This window comes from Gymnogyps californianus, chromosome 1 (assembly GCF_018139145.2).
Source record: "Gymnogyps californianus isolate 813 chromosome 1, ASM1813914v2, whole genome shotgun sequence".
NCBI lineage: Eukaryota > Metazoa > Chordata > Aves > Accipitriformes > Cathartidae > Gymnogyps > Gymnogyps californianus.
The window spans coordinates 135,016,225-135,034,807 of record NC_059471.1 but is presented as its reverse complement, the minus strand read 5'-3'; the positions used below and the strand labels follow the sequence as shown (position 1 = coordinate 135,034,807).

Sequence of the window (18,583 nt, the reverse complement as noted above, 5' to 3'; positions counted from 1 at the left end):
ATGAAATAGGTCTCTAGCAGGTGTTCCAGAAACAGTTGTTATTTCAAGCGTGCTGTATAGCAGAAGAGACATAACCTTGTGTGTCATTTATTTATTCCATTACAGTTTATCACTCATTAATGGTACAGTTAGGTAATGACTAGGCAATTCAGGAAGAAGTTTGTGACCTAGGAAATCAAGACCCTCATTAAATTCCCTTGGATACAAAATTCCTGTGCCTGGGCAAGGTCTGGGACATCATCAAAGATGTTTTGTTTGTTCAATTTGGTTTTATGCTATCCCTGAAGCTATCTTGTCAACCTTCTCTAAAATTCTCTATGGCTGTAATCTCAACAGCAGTTAGGTTCCTAAATGTATTTGGGGACCTGGTCCTTGTTCTCCTTATCTACCCAATAACCATATTTTCTGTATTTCACAGGAAAGAAGATCAGTGTATTAAGGACAGTGAGAATTTGGGTACTCCAGTAGGAAGGGCCATGCAGGCCCTTCAGAAAGATGTGATATCCGTGACCTGTGCATTCATATCAACATTAACATATACATGCAATTCATTCATGGCTGCTTATCATTTGATGTTTGATGTCCTTCTGCTTTAATGTTTTCAGTTGCTGAACCTGGGGTAGAGACAATACTGATGTAATTCAACAGTCACCTTCTCATGAGTACCTAGTCCAAGAAAACATTTTACAGATGGTCCATAGCTGTGTTCATCCAAACAGTTTGATTGATATTTCTGGATGATTCAACATATTTGTATCGATCAGGAAAGACTCACAAATTATTTCTATTTGAGAAATGGCTTAAATATTTTAAATGGTCTTACTTAATTTGATCTGCTTTTGACAGCAACATTAGGAATAATTAATAAATGATACAATATGAATGCCACTAAAATATGATTGAACTTTATTTCAGGGGTAGTGTTCCTGCTCCTCCCGTGTTTGATCTGTTATCACACATATATTTTTTTAATTCAAATATAAGAGCTTGTGACTACTATTTCAGAATTGCTATATATCATATTCAGAACCAGTCTGTATTCATTCTATATATCCTGTAGGGCATTCAGGGCACTATACTGCATGTACTACCAAATGTATGCTATCTTTTGTTTACATGCAGATACTGTGTTCCTACACAGCTCCTTTTTTTCTTTTTTTTTTTTTTTTTTAAATTTACTGTAAGTGGTGGGTACTTTCCAGAAGTTTGGTGTTATTAGGTATCAAGACCTTCTAACATGTCTTTCTTTTTCCTGTTGTGAAAACCTCTCTGCCATACCCAGGAAACTTAGGCTGGAGGCAAGCAGAATGAGACAGCATCTGCAATCTCCCTGCAGGTCACTAGCCTGCAAAGTGGCTCACCACCTTGATCCTGCCGCTTACTTGTTTGTGCAAAGGGTGATACTAGTGATGTGTGTGTGTGTGTGTAATAAATGGACACGGGGAAGGCCAACTGTCAATTATCTCAAGGAGGTGTCAAAAGGAGCCATCAAAATATGCTGGATCTGAAACTATTTTAGTCTCTTTTTTTTCCCTTTCTCATTAGGCTGAGGAGGTTAATCTGATATTCCTAATCCTGCTCCGAAGAATTAGTCTCTGCACATAACTATTCTGTATTATCTGCCATTCAGTAAAAGCAGGCACTAGTGTCCTGGGGCGGCTGGCTGGGCATCCTTGCCCTCGGCAGATGCCTGCAGTTTTTCCTCCGGCACTGGATCCAGGTCTGGCACTTTCTGCCCCGTCTTGGCGACTGTGAATCTGCTCATGTGCAGAGCTTCTTCGTAGACTGGAGGAGTGTCTGATGCTGAGAGGGGCGGCGTTCCCTGTGCAGCGTTATGGGAGTGTGCCACTGCTAATATCCTCCTGGCAGCAGGCCCAAACACAGAATGGAGAGCTGAAAGGGAGGAGACAAAAGCCGTTTGCCTCATCCTGAAAGCACCATACAATTAGAGGAGGACAAGTATATCTGCAGCGCACAGGCTTTTCTCTCCCCACAGCCTGAATGTTTTCCTTTTCCTGCCCCTTCATCCTTCCCTAAAAGGGGGGGTGTGTGAAACCCCATCAGCAACATCTCACAATTACTCCTTCCTCAAATGCCACCGAGGCCCGTAGCTGCCCTAAATCCACCCAAACATGTCTCACAGCTGATTCACCATCTGGCTGCATTTGCTACGATGAAGCCTGGTGAAGACCTTAATTTGTACTATGTACAGATGCCGCTTTCCCTGCCATGAACTTCCCTCTGCCAGCCTTGGGGTGCCGCAATCTGGGCTTTTTACAGTGCAGCCCCTCACGTCGGGCTGTGCTAGGTCCCCAGCCTCTGTCGAAGCCAACTCACAGGTAATGGTGCTCTGGAGGGTGCTGTCGTGATCAAAAGCAATGACGGTGACCTCATAGGGCTGAGGACCCGATTCCTCCCCTGTCTGATGGCAATGAAAACAGCATCTCACGCAGACGGAAACCAGGCCACACAGGAGCAGCAGCCCACCGATCACCACCACCAGCCTGGAAAGGGAGAGGACACAGAATTAGGACAGAAAGACTTTGTTTGCAGGGGACCTTTTAAGGTCTCTCCCTGCTTGAAGTAGGGCTAACCTCAAAGCTAGACATGGTCATTTGGAGCCTTGTCCAGCAGAGTTTGGACAGTCTTCAGGGATGGAGATACCGCGTCCCCTCCAGGCACCCATTCCGGTGCTGCATCACCCTTGGAGGAAGCATTTTTTCCTTCTGTCTAATTAGAATTTCCCTGGATGCAGCTTGGCCAGTCGCCTCAGGTCCTTCTGCTGGGCACCTCTGAGAAGACTCTGGCTCTATCTTCTCTCTAGATCCACTTTAGGTAGTGGAAAACTGCAGTTAGGTTGCCCCGTTAGCCTCCTCCAGGCTGAACAAACCTGGTCCTTTCAGCCCCTCCTCATACATCATGTCCTCTGGACCCCTGACCATTTTATTGTCTCTCCAGTGGACTTGCCCCCATTTGTCAACATCTCTCGTGTACTGAGGGACCAAGACTGGACTAAGACTGGACTACATATTCCAGATGTGTCCTCATGAGTGACAAGCAGAGAGGAAAAATCATGTCTCTCAATCTACTGACTACACTCTTATTAATGCAGCCTTGTAGATGTCCAACAACTACCAACCTTTTTAATCTCATCCTGTTGAGAATTACTAAGGAATCAGACTGAAATTACTTAAAAAATGAGCCTTTTAAAAGGCATACTGTGCCATGAATGCTTTATTAATATTGTTCACCTGACTAAATTAATATGTGAAATAAAAAAGGAGGCTGGCAAGTCAATATTTGTTAAAGACAATGCGATAGCTAAGGGGTTGCGTTGCTACTGTAGAGCATTAGTGTCCCAAGGGAAAGCGGGGGTGGCATCACACTTGAGTGGGTCACATTTAATCCCACTCTTTGCTACTGGAATTGTCTGGTGATGCAGATATTTAAAGTAAACATATGCCATCTTACCAGATATACCACAAACGGTCCCACTCCGTACCTGAACAGCTGAAGAGAAGAGGGTAAAACATATAGTTAGCCACAGAATGCCAAATAAATGGGAAGATCTCTACTGTATCCTCTTCCAGCTCCCCTCACACTCCTCAATTACACTCCAGCTTCTAAATGGCACGATGATGAGAAACCTACTGTGCTTCGTGGAGAAGACAGTTGTCCAGCCTCATCAATCTCCCTGTTAGGTGAGTTTGCCTTCTCTTTGGCTTTATCTCTTTATTGTTCCCCTGCTATTTGTGCCTGCCCAGTTCTGTTTGCAAACCTTAGGGATCTGCATCATGTTATAATTTCTGAACTTCCCTTCTTTTATATATTTTTTTCACAATTTAGTCTGCCCAACCCTGTTATCTTTTGCTTTGTTTTTTCTGACTTTCTCTTTGATTTCTTTCTGGCACTGTGGGTACATATTGGATGCTGTGTTGTATGTTTGTTTAGTTTTAGTTAGTAGACCTGCCTGTGTGTTTTTAAAGACCTTTTTTTAGTCAAAAAAGAATCCTCCTAGGCAATTTTTCACATTTGTTTTGTCTTGATTTCTGTTATTCTTACAAATGACATCACAAAGAGGAATATTCACCGAAGCACTATATTTCAAATCATTTTTCAAGGAAAGGTCAATTCCAAATTTGTAATCTCAGTCAATCAAAATTACACCAGAAAGCTCTTAACCATTACAGTTATGCAAATAGATAGCAGGACCACATGATCAGTATGTTGAATAGATAGTAAACAATACACTTCACATTCAAAGCAACGGAAATTTTATGTGAGTTTTCAATAGTCGCAATTAAAGTAAGCTTTTCTGGAAAATGTGAGCCACCATGTCATAACACTGATGTCTACTACTGCCGTTGTCCTTCATTGTCTTCTTAAAAGAGTGCAAGATCAACAAATACTCACAGTTCAGTGTTGAGGCAGCCTTCCTCACCTCTTACTTGGGGGAACTAGAAGGAGAAAACCCAACAAGACACAGCTAGAGTGAGTTAAGTCTTTGTCATATGCAACTTTTATCTCTGTCACCTGGACTATTACCAGTCTGAATCTCCTATGGTAAGGACTTACTGTTACCTATCTTCGGTTGTTTTCATCGTATATTCTGCTGTAGATTTGAAGTTACTGTGATACCAACTGCATTGTTTCATATCTTAACTTCCCGTAGTCATTAAAATCCTATTTAGCACTGTTCCCAGCATAGACCCTGACTTACCTTCACCCTCACCACAGGTTTCCCTTTCCCCACCACAAGCTATGTCATGCTGCAGATGTAGATCCTTCTCCTTGCTCAAATATTAAGAACCTTTAAATGTCCTGCTTCATATCATACCCACACTGACTTGAATTCTGCTCTGTCCTTCTGGCACTCCTACCCTTCTCAGTCCTTTTCCTTGGGTACCCTCACCTCTGTGTTACTATCTCTGGAATAGCAGCAAATATTCTTCTCCTCTGCGTGTCTGCCTTTTAGTTCTTTCTAATAACAGGGAAATTACTGTGACTGTCAATTGCTAATGCCCCTCCATCTTTCCAAGGTAACTCCATAACTGAGCAGAGACCCCATAAAAAGGAACCTGAGATGTGACTTACCCGTAAGAAACACCCTAAAACAAAGCAGATCATGACTGGGCTATGCATCCCTGTAGGGTGGTTCTGTGGCCTCTTGGTATCTCAAGCTGCTCAATGTCTTCTTGTCCTTTCTAGTTTTAGTTCATTCTCACCAGTTCACTGACCAGGAGAAGGAGCAGATTCCTTGTTGTGCGTTGAATCCAATCTCTTCTTCCTGCTCTACCTCTTTCTGTCTTCCTCTGGGTCTATCCTTCTTCTCTGACCTTCAGGTTTTTGCTTTCTCTCTTTCCCTCTTTGTCACTGGCAATTCCTGTTTGTTTCTGCCTGTCTCCTTTTGTTATTCTCTTGGCCTGCTTCTCTCCCTCTTTTGAAGGGTTCTCTAAAGCCTTCCAGTCAGATCAGGAGAAAAGCGGTGGCTACAAGTTCTTACTTTAGGTGTTGAACTAGTTCAGTGAAGGGCATCATGAGACCTCTGCAGATCTGACCCTTCCCTTCTGTGAGCAGAAAGGGTCTCTGAGTTTGTTCATTCCCAATTATTCCTCTCCCCGCCCCTACCCTGAGGGGGGTGGGTTGAAGGTCATGTTATTGACCTGTTTAAATGGAGTTCAGATTCTTCTCCCTCCTCCAGTACCCTTTCTGTCCCTGCACTCACATTGTCCTACCTCTGTGGATCCAATCTGTTGACTTTAGCCATATGATAAACATCCAGATTGTATGTTACAAGTGAAATGTTCCTGCTGAAGTGAAAGAGTTTGCAATATAATAATTATATACAGCATTTTATATATAGTTATATGTATATGTGTATGTGTATGTGTATATATATGTATAGAATGCAACATATATATACACATGTATGCATATATATGTATGCATGTATATATGCATATGCAACACCTCTTGTATCTCCCGTTTTAAGGCTCTGCCACCATCCCTCTTACCTGGTAGTCTCCCGCTATGTCAGTCCTGCAGCTGACAGTCTGCTCACTCACAGGTCCCACTCCTGAACTTCCTGCATGGCCGGCCAAGTCCCCCTAAATGCTTTGCATCACAGGGAATACATGTTGATTCTCCTATCGTGGATATTATTTGTCCTGCAGCAGGTTATATTAGTAGGTTCCATTCAATGACCCATTAATTTTCTCTCTCTTGTAGAACTGCTTTAGATTTCTGTTACTGCTCATGGCTATTCAGAATGTTATTACATGCGTATAATTGTGTTCACCTTCTCTTTCTCTTTTGAATAGCTGAGAGAGAAAAAAATGCTCTGCAGTAATGTGTTACTATTTGTGTTTGGGAACCATCTGGGACTGGTGCATAAATATATGTTAAGGGCACGGTAGCAGCTAGGGAAACTTGTTGCCCCATGTTGCAATCACAATGCATTCACATTAAACTGGTGAATCATTAGCCTTGGTGATGCATATTAGAGTTGCAGAGCAGAACCAATGGATTCATGAACATAATGTATTCTCCCAAGGCAGGCTAAAAACCATTTACCATTCTCTAATTATAAAAGTAGTGATGCAGTATAAACATGCCTTAGCATGAGTTTATCTATCTATCTATCTATCTATCTATCTATCTATCTATCTATCTGTCAGTCTGTCTGTCTGTCTATCCATCCATCCATCCATCCATCCGTCTGTCCATCCTAGTCTACTTCTGGAAGAAGGTTTCTGAGTCCTGGTGGACAAATAAGAAACATAGAAACATGAGCTATTGGCTTTGTATTTACATGGGAATTGCCCAATATTCTTTTTGTCTCTTTCTCCTTAAATTCTTTTGTGTATTATAGGAGTTTTAGAAGAAAAGACCCAGCAGAACTGTAAAATAGCCTTTCTTGTATGTACGGCTTTTAAAACTGGTGGGCTTCAATGTGGAAAAGAAGTGCAAATTACCAATGTTTTTCAGGGGCTTTTTATTATCTGTGTGATAATTCAATAGATTATCACTTGATTTTTAACTGAAATTCAGTCTCATGAGAATTTCAAATTCTAGAAGGATCAAACTGGAGAAATATCAGATAAAGTGATAAAAAATTTCTCTAAAGAAAAAGCAGCAATGTGACAGGAAACAGTGACCCCTCCAAAAGCATATCATAACTCATTCTTGCTGAAACTTATTGATCACTCTTCTTCTATTTCTATGGCATTGCCATTAATACTGTGCTTCCAGTAGTCCACCTATGGCCCTGCTAGCCTGTCATTCAAAAATGGGTTAAATTTCTCCACATTCCCCTGGTATTTTGCCTCAATTATGTCAATATTTTATTTTTATTTATTTGTTTTATGTTATAATAAAGTGACTTTTCTTTTTCATTTTTTCCCCTTGTCACCTTTCAAAAAGTTTTAAAAATGTGATCAGACTCTTACAGAACTGCTAAAACAAACAAAAATATTCCATCATTGACTTTTTTCTGTTCTTTGTGATTGTTTAAAATCTAAGGGTCCATTCCATAGTAAGCTGTGTGATTTGAACATATCCTTCCTTGGATGCCAGAGAAAGCAGATTGTGGTATGGACAGAAAATACTTCTGTCCTCTCTGCTTCCCTGTTCTGGTTGTATTAAGGGATGCATCTCAAGCCTGTTCTAACTTTTATTTCCTAGGTAGCATGATCTTAACTGGGAGTAAAGCTTCTTAATGAGCTGAAGAAATGCTGTTGTACTGCTCTTAGAAGTTGTTGAGAAATTGCTGCTTGATCCCTGTTACTCTTCAAAGGAGCATTCCACTAGAGCCAGCTTGATTAATCATACCACATACTTCCCCATGGGGATTTAGAAATGTAAAATATGGGAACACATTTGGGGCTTACTTTTGAAGGTGTAGTAAGACATTATCAAAGCTTTCATGTATTTTACACTGAATGATGATAATCCAAAAGGGCTCCGTTGCTTGTAAAACAAAACCAGATCATTTTTGAATAAACTGCACATAAAGAAGCAGAACACTTTCCTCCCACATTTCATGCTCTTTCCACTGAGGACATAAGGGTTGTTACCTTCCCTTGACAGAAAATGTGACAGAGGGTTCAAAAGCAGCAGCTCATTGGAGACAGAGTAAGGCACTCCTGGAAATTAACATTTATTTGTCTATATGTGTCTGCCCAGATGCTGGAGTCTAAGTCACTGCGCTCAATTTTTCTGCTGTAAGACAGAAGTCTGGGAATGCCTTCTGCCCTGTACCCAGGGAGCTTTGATCTCCAGCAGCCTGGGGTTGGCAAAGCCCACCGTGAGGTGCCGTGCTGGAGGGTAGTAGTCTCTGCTACCTGGTGCTCATCCTTGTTCCCGAATTAACAGCTGGTGAGGCCAGCAGTTCTTGGGCTGCGTGCAGTAGAGCCGTATGAAATAAAACTGAAAACTCAGATCTCATGCTTGTTATTTTGCCAGCAGACCTAGGAATACCAGGAAAAGTAGGACCAGTTAAGTTTCTCCATCTTATTCCTAGTGCTCAAAGTTTGAGAGAGCATGGTGCAGGTGCTCAAGCTGACAGGTGACCACTCCTTGGATGCCGTGGCAGCCCTAGTGCAATGGCATGCTGCTGTGCTCTGTTAATCGCTGTTGCTAAAAGGCAGTGATTATCACACGTGACTGTGCCTAGACTGCTTCCAGCCCAGAGCGAGTCCAGGAGCACAGCATCATACTCCGGTAGATGAATTTTCTACCCAGACTCCCCATTAGTTTAGCAGATTTCTTCAGCTCATTCCCTTTTACAGTGCAGACATACCTGGAACGGCAGCTGGGAAACCTGGATTCATTTCTTTGTCCGAGGAATGGGCAATGGCTGTGACAAGTCAATGTGCTACCCCATCAGGAGAAGCGTGATGTGCTTACAAGCAATAAGCAAAGGTGTTCAGTATGTTTCTCACTTCATTTTACCTCCAGTCCTCCTGTGCCACGTGAGAGATCGAGGAGCCCTTCTGGCTGAATTTACTGAATATTAATCACTGTATAATAAAGCCAGGAAACAACCCCCCCCGCTGCTGAAAAAATTCAAGGAATTGTTTAGACAATCCAAAATTAATGTAATTTCCTCTTCACCTCTCCCCTTCCTTCTTTTTGTTTCTACAGAAAGGATGTACCCCCAAATTGGGTAACTCTATGCATCTGTTCCAGGAACTGAGAACTGTGAGATTTCCATGCCCCATTGCATTTTTGCACACACAGGAGATTTAAATACTATTCTGGGACTCTGCTGCATGTAAACCACCCCCAGTACCGCTGTGTCATGAAATCCTTTAGTATGAGCCAAAAAACCCTTCTGACTTTTGCATGAATCACTCTGTTAGCTCCCAGTGACACAGACCGTTCGTTTGGTCCCAGCCAGAACCTTATCCCTGTTTCTCCTGTGGAGGCAACCAAACTTTTGAATTTTCCTGTAACCTTGCCAAAAATGACAAGTGAAGAAGTGACATATGCAGACCTGAGGTTCATGACAGGAACATGGTTTCACCTGGAAAAATCCCAGGACCAGGAGCTCCAGACTGCCAGAGCAAAAGGTAGTGGTGGTGTTGGGGGGCAGTTCTCTCCAAGGCAAACTCTCACCTTGGAGAACATTTTTTTTGTGACACTCAGAGGAGGATGTCACCTACCAAGAAGCATCTCAGCTTCTGGGAGCCCTTTAAACTCAAATCTTCTAAGAAATTGGAGGGAGAAAAGAAAAAAGGCAGGAGTTTAAAAAGAATGGGAGGGTGGAGAATGTGGAAAAACTGTTTAGATTTGAGTGGACAGATATAATTAAGGTTGTGGGACGCAGTTAAGTAAAAATAAACATGTTCCGGTTAGACATTAAGTGTCAGCTCCTGGAAGTTAGTGAAGTGATCTGCCTAAGGGACCTTGCAAAAGTCTTTCAGCTTTACTCATTTAAATCTGACTAACTGAATGAAGTAAATGCTAGGGAAAAAGTATGTTTTCTCTCAAGGGAAGGAATAGATGGATAAATACCTTTTTGTACTTAAAAATCATAAAAATTATGCTACATAGCTTCACAGAGGAAGGGAGGAATGTGGCCGATCCCAAATATATATTCTTTATGCTATGCATTAGTGGTTTAGAATCACTCTGTGTGAAAGGTAGTAGCAAAGCAAAGAGATGTTATGTTTCAGCCTGACTAAACATCTGGAGATAAATTTGATAAATTTGATAATAATCTAATAGATTAAAGAGTTCTTTCTGAAGGAAATTTCCCCTTATTGGCTAGCCAGTGATTATCTCATTCTCACTTTTTGAGAGGTCCTTGAGTTTTATACTTGGAGCCTGAAGCTGAACTCCCAGTAATCTAGTAGAGTTCTTCTCAACTGTTTGGTTAAAGAGTTAGGGATCACAGGGGATAAAAGGCAGAAATACCGCAGGTTGGTATGCCATTAATTTCTGTTGGTGACTTCAACATAAGTATTCCCACGGAAATTTCATACTGGAGTCTAATAAAAGAACACAAAGGTCTTAAATTGGAAGCAATCCTTTCCTCTGTGTTTTGGGGCTCTGTGTGGATTCATGCAGGTGTTTGCATCTGCCCACATTGCAAGAATGGGTGTGTGCGTTTCCAAGTGTGAGACTATGCTTCTGTGCAACTGCAGGTATGTCGTCTTGTTCACATCTGTATGCCGTAATTTCAGATTATTTTAGAGGGACCTGGCTTTCATTGGTGACTGTTTCTGAGGTTATTTTCTGAAAAGGTGAATTCATTCCCAATTTGGCAGGTTAGGCACTCAAAAGTAAAATAATTACCCCAATACCTGAATGCATATGAAAATTTCAGCCATGTTGTAAGCACAAATACTTCCTTGGTGTTCTTTCCCTACATGTGAAATTCTGTGCTGTTCAGCTTTATTTGTCCAATTCGTTTTCTCTTAAAAGCTCCTGGCTAAGCTGGTCTCCATGGCCTGCTCACTTCCCAGCCCCCAACTCCTAAGGAGGCCTGGCCACGGCCAAATGACAGGACAGTTTTCATAATGTAATACCACGTACCAGTCTGAAACTCAGCAATTCACTGGGCACACTACTGGTCATGTTGTCTTGTGCAATGTAGGAGCTGCAGATGCAAAGATGAGAGGTTCCTGTTCTTGCTGCTTTTCCTTCGTTTTGTCTGTCTCAGATTCCCCCAGTCCATCTTCCTGTTGGCGACTGGCTACAGTGGCGCTTGGGGTCTTCTGCCTAAGTTCAGTGGTAGCTGCAGGAGTCTTGGCTGCCAGGTGTAAGTATGGTCACAGAAGGGGTGCGCAGAGTTCAGTATGAACAACTAAAAGTCTAGGAAATTAGTTAAGGAAAAGGATCAGCGTAGGGAATTAATGATGCAAAAAAGTGTCCCTTGCTGGAAGAGTTTACCCGCTCAAGAGATCTCCCAGTCTGAAATTGGGATGTATTACGTCTTGCTCATAGGTGCACACAAACTGTATGTAGGTCAAGTATATTCAGTCATGGGGAGGTACGTGTGTCTTCTTTGGTAAGTTTATTCAGGTTGCATTGAGCAGTTTAGCTTTAATATTAATGGAACAATTTCATTCTTGTTTCGCTGTGATTCAAGTCATCCTGGTCTGCCACCTTGTATGTGAAAGGGATGAAAACTTCACTCTGCAAAAGGCAATTATGGAAAGCCTCAACCAGCAGCTGGAGCTCCTCCAGGCTCAGAATTTGAACTTGACAGAGACTGTAAAGCAACTTGCCACCTCCAGAGGTACACAGTGGTGGGAAGATGGTGGTTCCATTGCATTATGGTAGCTACAGATTGATTTTTTTTGTATCAACCATACTGGAAGTAAAAATCAAAATCTCTAAAATTGCCCTGAATTATTTCATTTATAAAGAAATCTCAACCAAGTCAATCAATGTAGTTCCATTTTGATAATTTTTTAAGTATCAGTCTTTCTGAAGTGTGTTTATTGAATTTTTGTAATGGAGCTGGTTTATACCCTAAAACAAACATTTTAATTCAGAAAATACCATGATGATGACACTTAAAAAAAAAAAAATGTTTCTAATAGGTAAATTCATTGTTGCTACCACTCCTTCTTTCACAGTCAGTTTCAGTGAATTACAGTAAAAAAATTTTGATGGAAAATTCCTCCTGGCTTTAATTGTCTGCAATGCTTTGACTCCTCAAGACAGCTTCATTCTGTTATGCAGTAATAGATGCAGCAGTGTAAATACTGCTGCTCTCTACCAAATGGAATTGTAATCACTGGCTTTAACAGTTTACAGACTATATGCTGAGGGTATTTTTTTTTTCTTGTGCAAAATAATGGTGTGAAACTTTAATGATGGGTGAGCTGAATATGCTAGATTGTCATATAGCAGAGGGAAGAGAATCATAATAAATTAATGTCTTGTGAGAGAGTGGCAAGGTTATTATCTATGTAAATGTCTGCATTTGAATTTAGCACAAACCAGAAGCTACGTGTAAGAGTCAAGTGCACTGTGCTGTGCTATCTATTGCCGTCCAGCATCAAATCCTGGCATTCCCAGCTGGCACTGGTTTGTTACAGTATAAAATGGTCCTCTGAACTGTAGAGCAACAAACATGATTCACTCTATAGTTGGGACTCAGTTCCCAGAGATCTCCACAATATTTTGTCTGGCAGGTCTTTTTGCTGCTTGCGATTATTTCAGTTTCTAGCTAGAAATGGAGTTCCCCAAATGGTGCAAGAGTGAAAGAAAAATCCAACATTTTGAGTTCTTCCTGGCTTCAGTATTACTTAGGGTCCCAACAGGCAGCTAACAGTATAATATGGCAGAAAAGAGTCAAAGGGCAGCTGTCAGAAAGGTATTTTCTTTAACAGCAATGGGCTCATTATCTTCCACTTTGGCTGGCCATCACTATCTGTGCACTGAATCCACAGCAAGTATGAAATGCTACCAGAAAAGTTAAAGTATAAATTGCGTTGTAAAGCATATAACAGGGAAGAGCTGGCCCTGATGTTAACAAGAAGTTAAAAGTAAGTTCACGTGAATAGAGATGTACCCATATGACTGAAAGTCTAGGTTTCCTTTTACGTCCACTTAGATCCATGTCTCTGTGAACATGGCTCAACCTTCCAAAATTTCCTCTATTTGTGTTTTACTAGCACCCTCCAGGTTTGCTGGTCAGATTCAAAAAATCTTTATTATTTGTTTTTCTGATTTTCGTTTAGAAATGTTTTTTCTGGTCTTCTGGCAACTGGGTTTATTAAGTCTCCAATGAAGACATGAATTTAGCTGCAGAATGAAGGAGGAATTGTTGCTCCTCTGTCATAGAGAGACTGTGCACTGCTCTGGTGATCCTGCAGGGATCCACTAGACCGCTTGAGACTGCCATCACTGACAAACCTGATCAGGTGCTCTTTTGTTTTCAAGGACATAAATGTATTCCTTGTCCTGAGAACTGGCTACAGTATGGGGAGAACTGCTACCACTTTTCAAAGGAATGGAAAACTTGGCAAGAAAGCAAGGCTCAGTGCTCTGCTCTGGAGTCCAGACTTCTTAAGATAGAGAGTAAGGAAGAGCTGGTAAAGATTTTTTTTTCTCTCTCTCTAATTATACACTCTGCATTTTACTGTGGCCTGAACAGCCATTCCATCCTTCCACTGGTGCAGTATGCTATGGCATGCGTGTGCTGGACCAAGTGGCAAAAACTGTCCATGCCCCTTTGGAGCCCCTCTACCTGTACTGTGGCTGCACCCTCCCTGGTGCATCTCCACTGACTTCAGGGGAGTTAACTGAGACACACCAGCGTGGGTCTACATCTAGATCCTCATTCCACCTCAGGGCAAATATAACTGAGCTAGTACTGGTTGGCAACTCTTTTGTTGTCTTGCTGAAGCAAACTATTTAGCAAACATCAGAAGCCTGGCCTTCAGCTTCTTGCTGTCCACAACTAGAATGCTCGTCAGCCTGGCCTGCTCCCTGGCCTTTTCTCCCACATGAGCGGAAGAGGATCTATATCTTTTTCTGACTCCTAAGTTGTAGATGAAGCAGCAGATAAAGCACAGCCAGAGGAGCTCTTCGCTGTGAAGGAATTTCTACCCAGACCCTTAATGGCAATGGGATTATGTCTTGAACTCTGTGGTTTTATTGTCTCTATTTTGAATTTCCTGTGTACAATGATAGCAAATGATGCAAAGGCCTTTTCCTGCCTGATTTATGCAACCAGGGTGTTGGAAGGAAGTAATTATCCTCTACCCATTACCCAGCTAATGTGCAGGCTTCGGTTATCTCAACTGTTGTTTTCACTGAGAGATACTGAAAGCTCTCATCAGGTTCATTTTCCTTATCTCCAAAACAGCACTGACTGCCAGGAGTAGGAGGCGCTGCCCAGATTCACTTGCAAAACAAAGTCTGTTACTCACAGGTGTGAGCAGCTCGCTTTCATTTGCCTCTCTCCTTTTCCAAATCATAGGCCATTATGACTGAAGCAGGGGTGTGATTCACAGGCTTTGCATTTATTTCCGTACAGGACTTAGTAATGCGATCGGCACAGTCTTACAGTTCTTACTCTTTCTGGATTGGGCTGTCTCGCAACGGAGCTGGGGAGCCCTGGCTGTGGGAGGATGGATCAGCTTTCTCCCCTGATCTGTAAGTCGCTGCATAGATAGGAGCAGACCACGTCCAGGTGTATTTGTTATGAGCCAGAAGCAGCAACCTTTAACCGCCACTCAGTAATCACCTGTCCCCCCGCCTGCCTGCCAGCAGACAGGTTATCCATCACTCACTCATCAGCCTAGGCAAGCCCCCATCAGAGAGCTTGTATGCTATTGTGGGTCAAATGGGTAGCAGCAGTCAGGAGTTATTGTATCAGCCTGTGACTTTTTCCATGGGATGATTAATATCTCTGCTATTTTTTCACAGGTTTCAGATCCAACGAGCCAGCTCAAGTCCTTTCCTAGATTGTGTGTGGCTTCAAGGTGCAAACATAGACACTGCACAGTGTGGCGAGTACAAATTTTACATTTGTGAGAAAGTGGTGGATCCTGCGGTGGTCGAGCAAGCGAGCTACTCGGACAGGCACTAGTGTGCAGAGCTCTGCAGAGAGCCCCGTCCTGGGATATGCCATTGTGGGGGCGAGTTCTGCCCCAGGGTTTGCGATAGGGAAAATGAGTCTGAGCTCAGGTTAATGTAACAACAGGGATAATCTAAGCTTAACTTGCCCTCTGGTGATGCACATCTGCCAGACTCCTTCTTGGGCTTTTTCTTCAACAACTTCATTTCCTCTTTCTTCTTTCAGCCCTTGCATTCTTGTGTAACTACTTCTATCCACTTCTCATAAATTCCTTTCTAAATGAAACAAAATTAAGTATATGATTCCAGAACTCTATTTTAAAGATTCATACCTATCTTCCAGAAACAGGAATCAATGACTGTTTGTAAGAGCAACACATCATGTTTTCAAAATCCATCCATTGGGTATTCACAGATGTGAGCTCCCAATTTACAATAAATTTCCAAATATTTGATTTAATTTCACTCCCCACCTGCTGATAACTAGAAAGTGGAGCAGAATCAGAGCCTGCATTAAAAGACAAATAAAAATATTTATAGTTCTCCTGGTTAGAGAGAAAAGCTTTCAAATGGGATTGTATGCCCTATGGGCTCAAAAAACAGAAGGCAAATACAGAACACACTTTTATTGAGGAAAGTCAGCAATATTTAATGCCCAGGAATGCCAGTCCAGCTGCTAGTGGATTGTTCTGCTGCATCGGGCGTTAGGGCGGAAGGTGCATTCCTCTAAGACATCTGTCTTGATAATTATCCATGTCACGTCTGATCCAGTTCTTTGATTTCTCAAATCCATTTTCCATTTTGTTGCAGAATTTCACAACCGGAATAAATATTACTGCTACTGACCTTTTCTGTAGTGTGTCTTTCTTTTTAGTAAGTCACTGTGCACAGTAGGCTCAACAACCATCAAATACAAGGCCTTTAATGATGCAAAGCCTCCTGCCGCTTTGCTGCTGTTTAGGAGGCTGTTCAAAGAGAAGACTGCATCAGAGAGAGCATCTCTCTTTTATGGCACTAGCAAACAATAGAGATCTTTGAAATCTCTCAGGAACAGTCAAGTTTATCTTTAGGACTTTTGTTCCTGTGTGTGTTTTGTACTAATTTGAGTCATTCAATGAAAATTGAACTGTAAGTCAGGGAAGGTGGAGGTATTTAGGCGAGCCTCTAATTATGTTTATTTCAGACATAAAGCTGTGCATCAGAAGTCTGCAGTAGCAACAGCCAACAAGTGTGCTGCATGCCTCACTAAATGAGTGTTTAGCAATATGGCAATTATCTTAATTATGGATATGAAGAAGTAATTTAGAGGAGAAGGGACAACAGAGAGTGTCTTGCCACACAGCTATCATAATCTGGAAATGCTGTATTTTCTAAGTCTAAGCACGGGGCCTCAGCAGCCATGGAGATACCACCTGGGATCCCAGCACTGACTGGTCTACAGGGGATGCAGGTACGATGTGAATGATGGGAGGGGTAACACATACAGGGCTGTTGTTCTAACACATGCAGCGCATGGTGGGAGGTCGCATCTTATAACCCTTGATAATACAAGAGGGTCTTAAAGATCACACGTGAGGAAGCAGGAGAGCCCTCACTGAGGGCGCTGGTATGAGGAACTGGTGAAGAGCTGAAGCAGTGAGCAAAACTGTTGTGAGGGAACTGGTGTGATGGGCATGGGGTCAGTGAACCAGTGAGGGGAGCAATGGTTGATTGTAGGGGCCTGGCTGAGGGAAAAGTGTTGCATGTGAAAAGCACTGGTATTATGGACTATTGCTGGGAGAAAATGCTGCAGAAAATGAAGGAAGGAAATGTTGAATCAAAGTCTGCTGTTCTGTACTGTGTTTGGGAGGAGAATCCATTAGCCTGTCTTCTCCCCCTATCCGGGGCATGAAGCACTGGTCCCTGTGCCTGGCTGCTGAATATTCACAAGCTCAGGAACTTGTAAAACAAGGGGTGAGTTCCTGGTCCTCATTGCTGTCTGGATTTTTCATTTTATACCACATCTTCATGCCTCAATGACTTGTAATTATAACCGCTACACAATGAGCCAAGTTGTACAGAATAGAAGAGCACACGGCATCCAGTAATTGCCCTGAGATGTGTAGCATACAACCTGTTACTGTGTTTGTTTAATACCTAACCCTGAATTTCCTTGATACGTAGCGTAAATCAGTTCTTGTATTTTGGCTTAAAGCAGGGGAGAAAAATTTAGCCTTATATGTAAGATGATCACTTAAGTCACAATACCATAATTATTTTAACAGATGTAATATCTTTTGCTATATGAGGTTAAAGTGTTCAGAACTTTAAAGCAATTCAGAACTAAGCAATTTCCTGCACATATCTTCTGCACTTTACCCTTTCCCATAGCCACCTACACACATCAGACCATCTTCTAAACCAGTCTGTGCATTCTTCATGCAATTCTTCTTAACTCCCTTTGAAATGTCCTCTTCAGAAATCTTCCTCAGATTGCCCAGGGTCCATTAAACTAGTTGGCTCACAGGAGTCTGCTCTGTGCTGCTGAGTAAAGGGAATATGCTCAGTAAGCAATGAGTTAGAGAAACAGTCTTTCCACTTAGCTTTGCAAGCCATGCTAACCATTGCATTTTGCACAGCTACCTCTGAAGTCTGGTCCTTCAAAATGACCTCAGCTTCAATGTTAATTTTTCTTAAGAGTGATGTCATCTCTGCTGTCATTTGGCTGCAGAAAGTATTTAAAGCTGACAAAGTTCAAAAGGCAGCATGCAATCATACCTTTAATCAAATGAACCGAGTCATTTCAAGCTATACAATGGTCATAGGCAAATCTTTAGGTTTTGTTGCAGACTGAAAAAGACAAAGGGTGAAAATTTTTTTTTGATAGCCACCACTAGATTAGTAATTAGTTGCTGTTTGTTATTGCCATAAGGTTTTATTAGCACAACCAGTTCTGCATTCTTGATGTTATGTTGTTCACAGTGATAAAAAAATCTTGAGTCTATAATTAGCCTTTTCAGTTCATTACAATGTCCATTAAAATCAGAGTGTAAGCATTGTACCCATGCCATGTTGTTACAAAACAAGCCTTCAGCTCACAAGCCACTCTCAGTACTTCTTGGCAAATAATTTCCCTACTGTTCTCAACATGAGTATTCATCTCAATAGATCTACCAAACTCATGAACATTTTTCTTCATAGTGCATATGTGTTTTAAAGACAAATCGTTCTGCTCAGTTTTCTTACATTGCTTTCAGTTGCTTCATATTCACCTATAGCTGCACAAGTAGCTCATTTCTCGGCAAAGCTCAGAGATGCAACCTTGAATGGAGTGTCACAGCTTTACTTTTTAATGAGTTTTCTTCTCTGCATTGTCATACTCTTTACCCTTGGTGGCAGTCAGTAAACCACCTGCGTCATAAAAACTTAAAGAAATCCAAGTGGGGAAAAATGTTCTTGCAGCAAGATCCCAATACTCATAATTAGCAGAGAAAATAGATGCATCTCTGATTTCATGTGGAGACAGAAGCTGCTGTCTTTAAACAGCAGGCCTTGCAAAATA

The 18,583-nt window shown here is 41.8% G+C and overlaps 2 protein-coding genes across 2 annotated transcripts; one reads left to right on the top strand and one right to left on the bottom strand.

Moving 5' to 3' along the window:
• Nucleotides 1-1,608: 1,608 nt before the first annotated feature.
• TMEM52B (transmembrane protein 52B) lies at nucleotides 1,609-5,127 on the bottom strand. Its single transcript, XM_050915134.1, has 5 exons — nucleotides 5,095-5,127; nucleotides 4,414-4,457; nucleotides 3,472-3,510; nucleotides 2,338-2,504; nucleotides 1,609-1,893 (listed from the first exon to the last, which is right to left on the bottom strand). Exons 1-5 carry the CDS (start codon nucleotides 5,125-5,127, stop codon nucleotides 1,643-1,645), a joined length of 534 nt encoding a protein of 177 aa, XP_050771091.1. The 3' UTR covers nucleotides 1,609-1,642.
• A 6,531-nt stretch (nucleotides 5,128-11,658) lies between these two features.
• On the top strand, nucleotides 11,659-15,055 carry LOC127016478 (C-type lectin domain family 1 member A-like). Its single transcript, XM_050897033.1, has 4 exons — nucleotides 11,659-11,746; nucleotides 13,402-13,553; nucleotides 14,501-14,619; nucleotides 14,893-15,055. The coding sequence occupies exons 1-4, from the start codon at nucleotides 11,659-11,661 to the stop codon at nucleotides 15,053-15,055; spliced, it is 522 nt and encodes a 173-aa protein (XP_050752990.1).
• The last annotated feature ends 3,528 nt before the right edge of the window (nucleotides 15,056-18,583 follow it).

What these genes read in the sequence shown, in the direction of transcription:
- TMEM52B (XM_050915134.1), bottom strand. Translation starts at nt 5,127, where the DNA reads ATGATCTGCTTTGTTTTAGGGTGTTTCTTACGG. An exon ending in TTTTAGGGTGTTTCTTACGG is followed by an intron (nt 4,458 to 5,094) that starts GTAAGTCACATC and finishes TTCTCCTTCTAG; the next exon opens with TTCCCCCAAGTAAGAGGTGA. An exon ending in GACCGTTTGTGGTATATCTG is followed by an intron (nt 2,505 to 3,471) that starts GTAAGATGGCAT and finishes CTCCCTTTCCAG; the next exon opens with GCTGGTGGTGGTGATCGGTG.
- LOC127016478 (XM_050897033.1), top strand. Translation starts at nt 11,659, where the DNA reads ATGGAAAGCCTCAACCAGCAGCTGGAGCTCCTCCAGGCTCAGAATTTG. An exon ending in GCAACTTGCCACCTCCAGAG is followed by an intron (nt 11,747 to 13,401) that starts GTACACAGTGGT and finishes TTTGTTTTCAAG; the next exon opens with GACATAAATGTATTCCTTGT. An exon ending in TAGAGAGTAAGGAAGAGCTG is followed by an intron (nt 13,554 to 14,500) that starts GTAAAGATTTTT and finishes ATTTCCGTACAG; the next exon opens with GACTTAGTAATGCGATCGGC.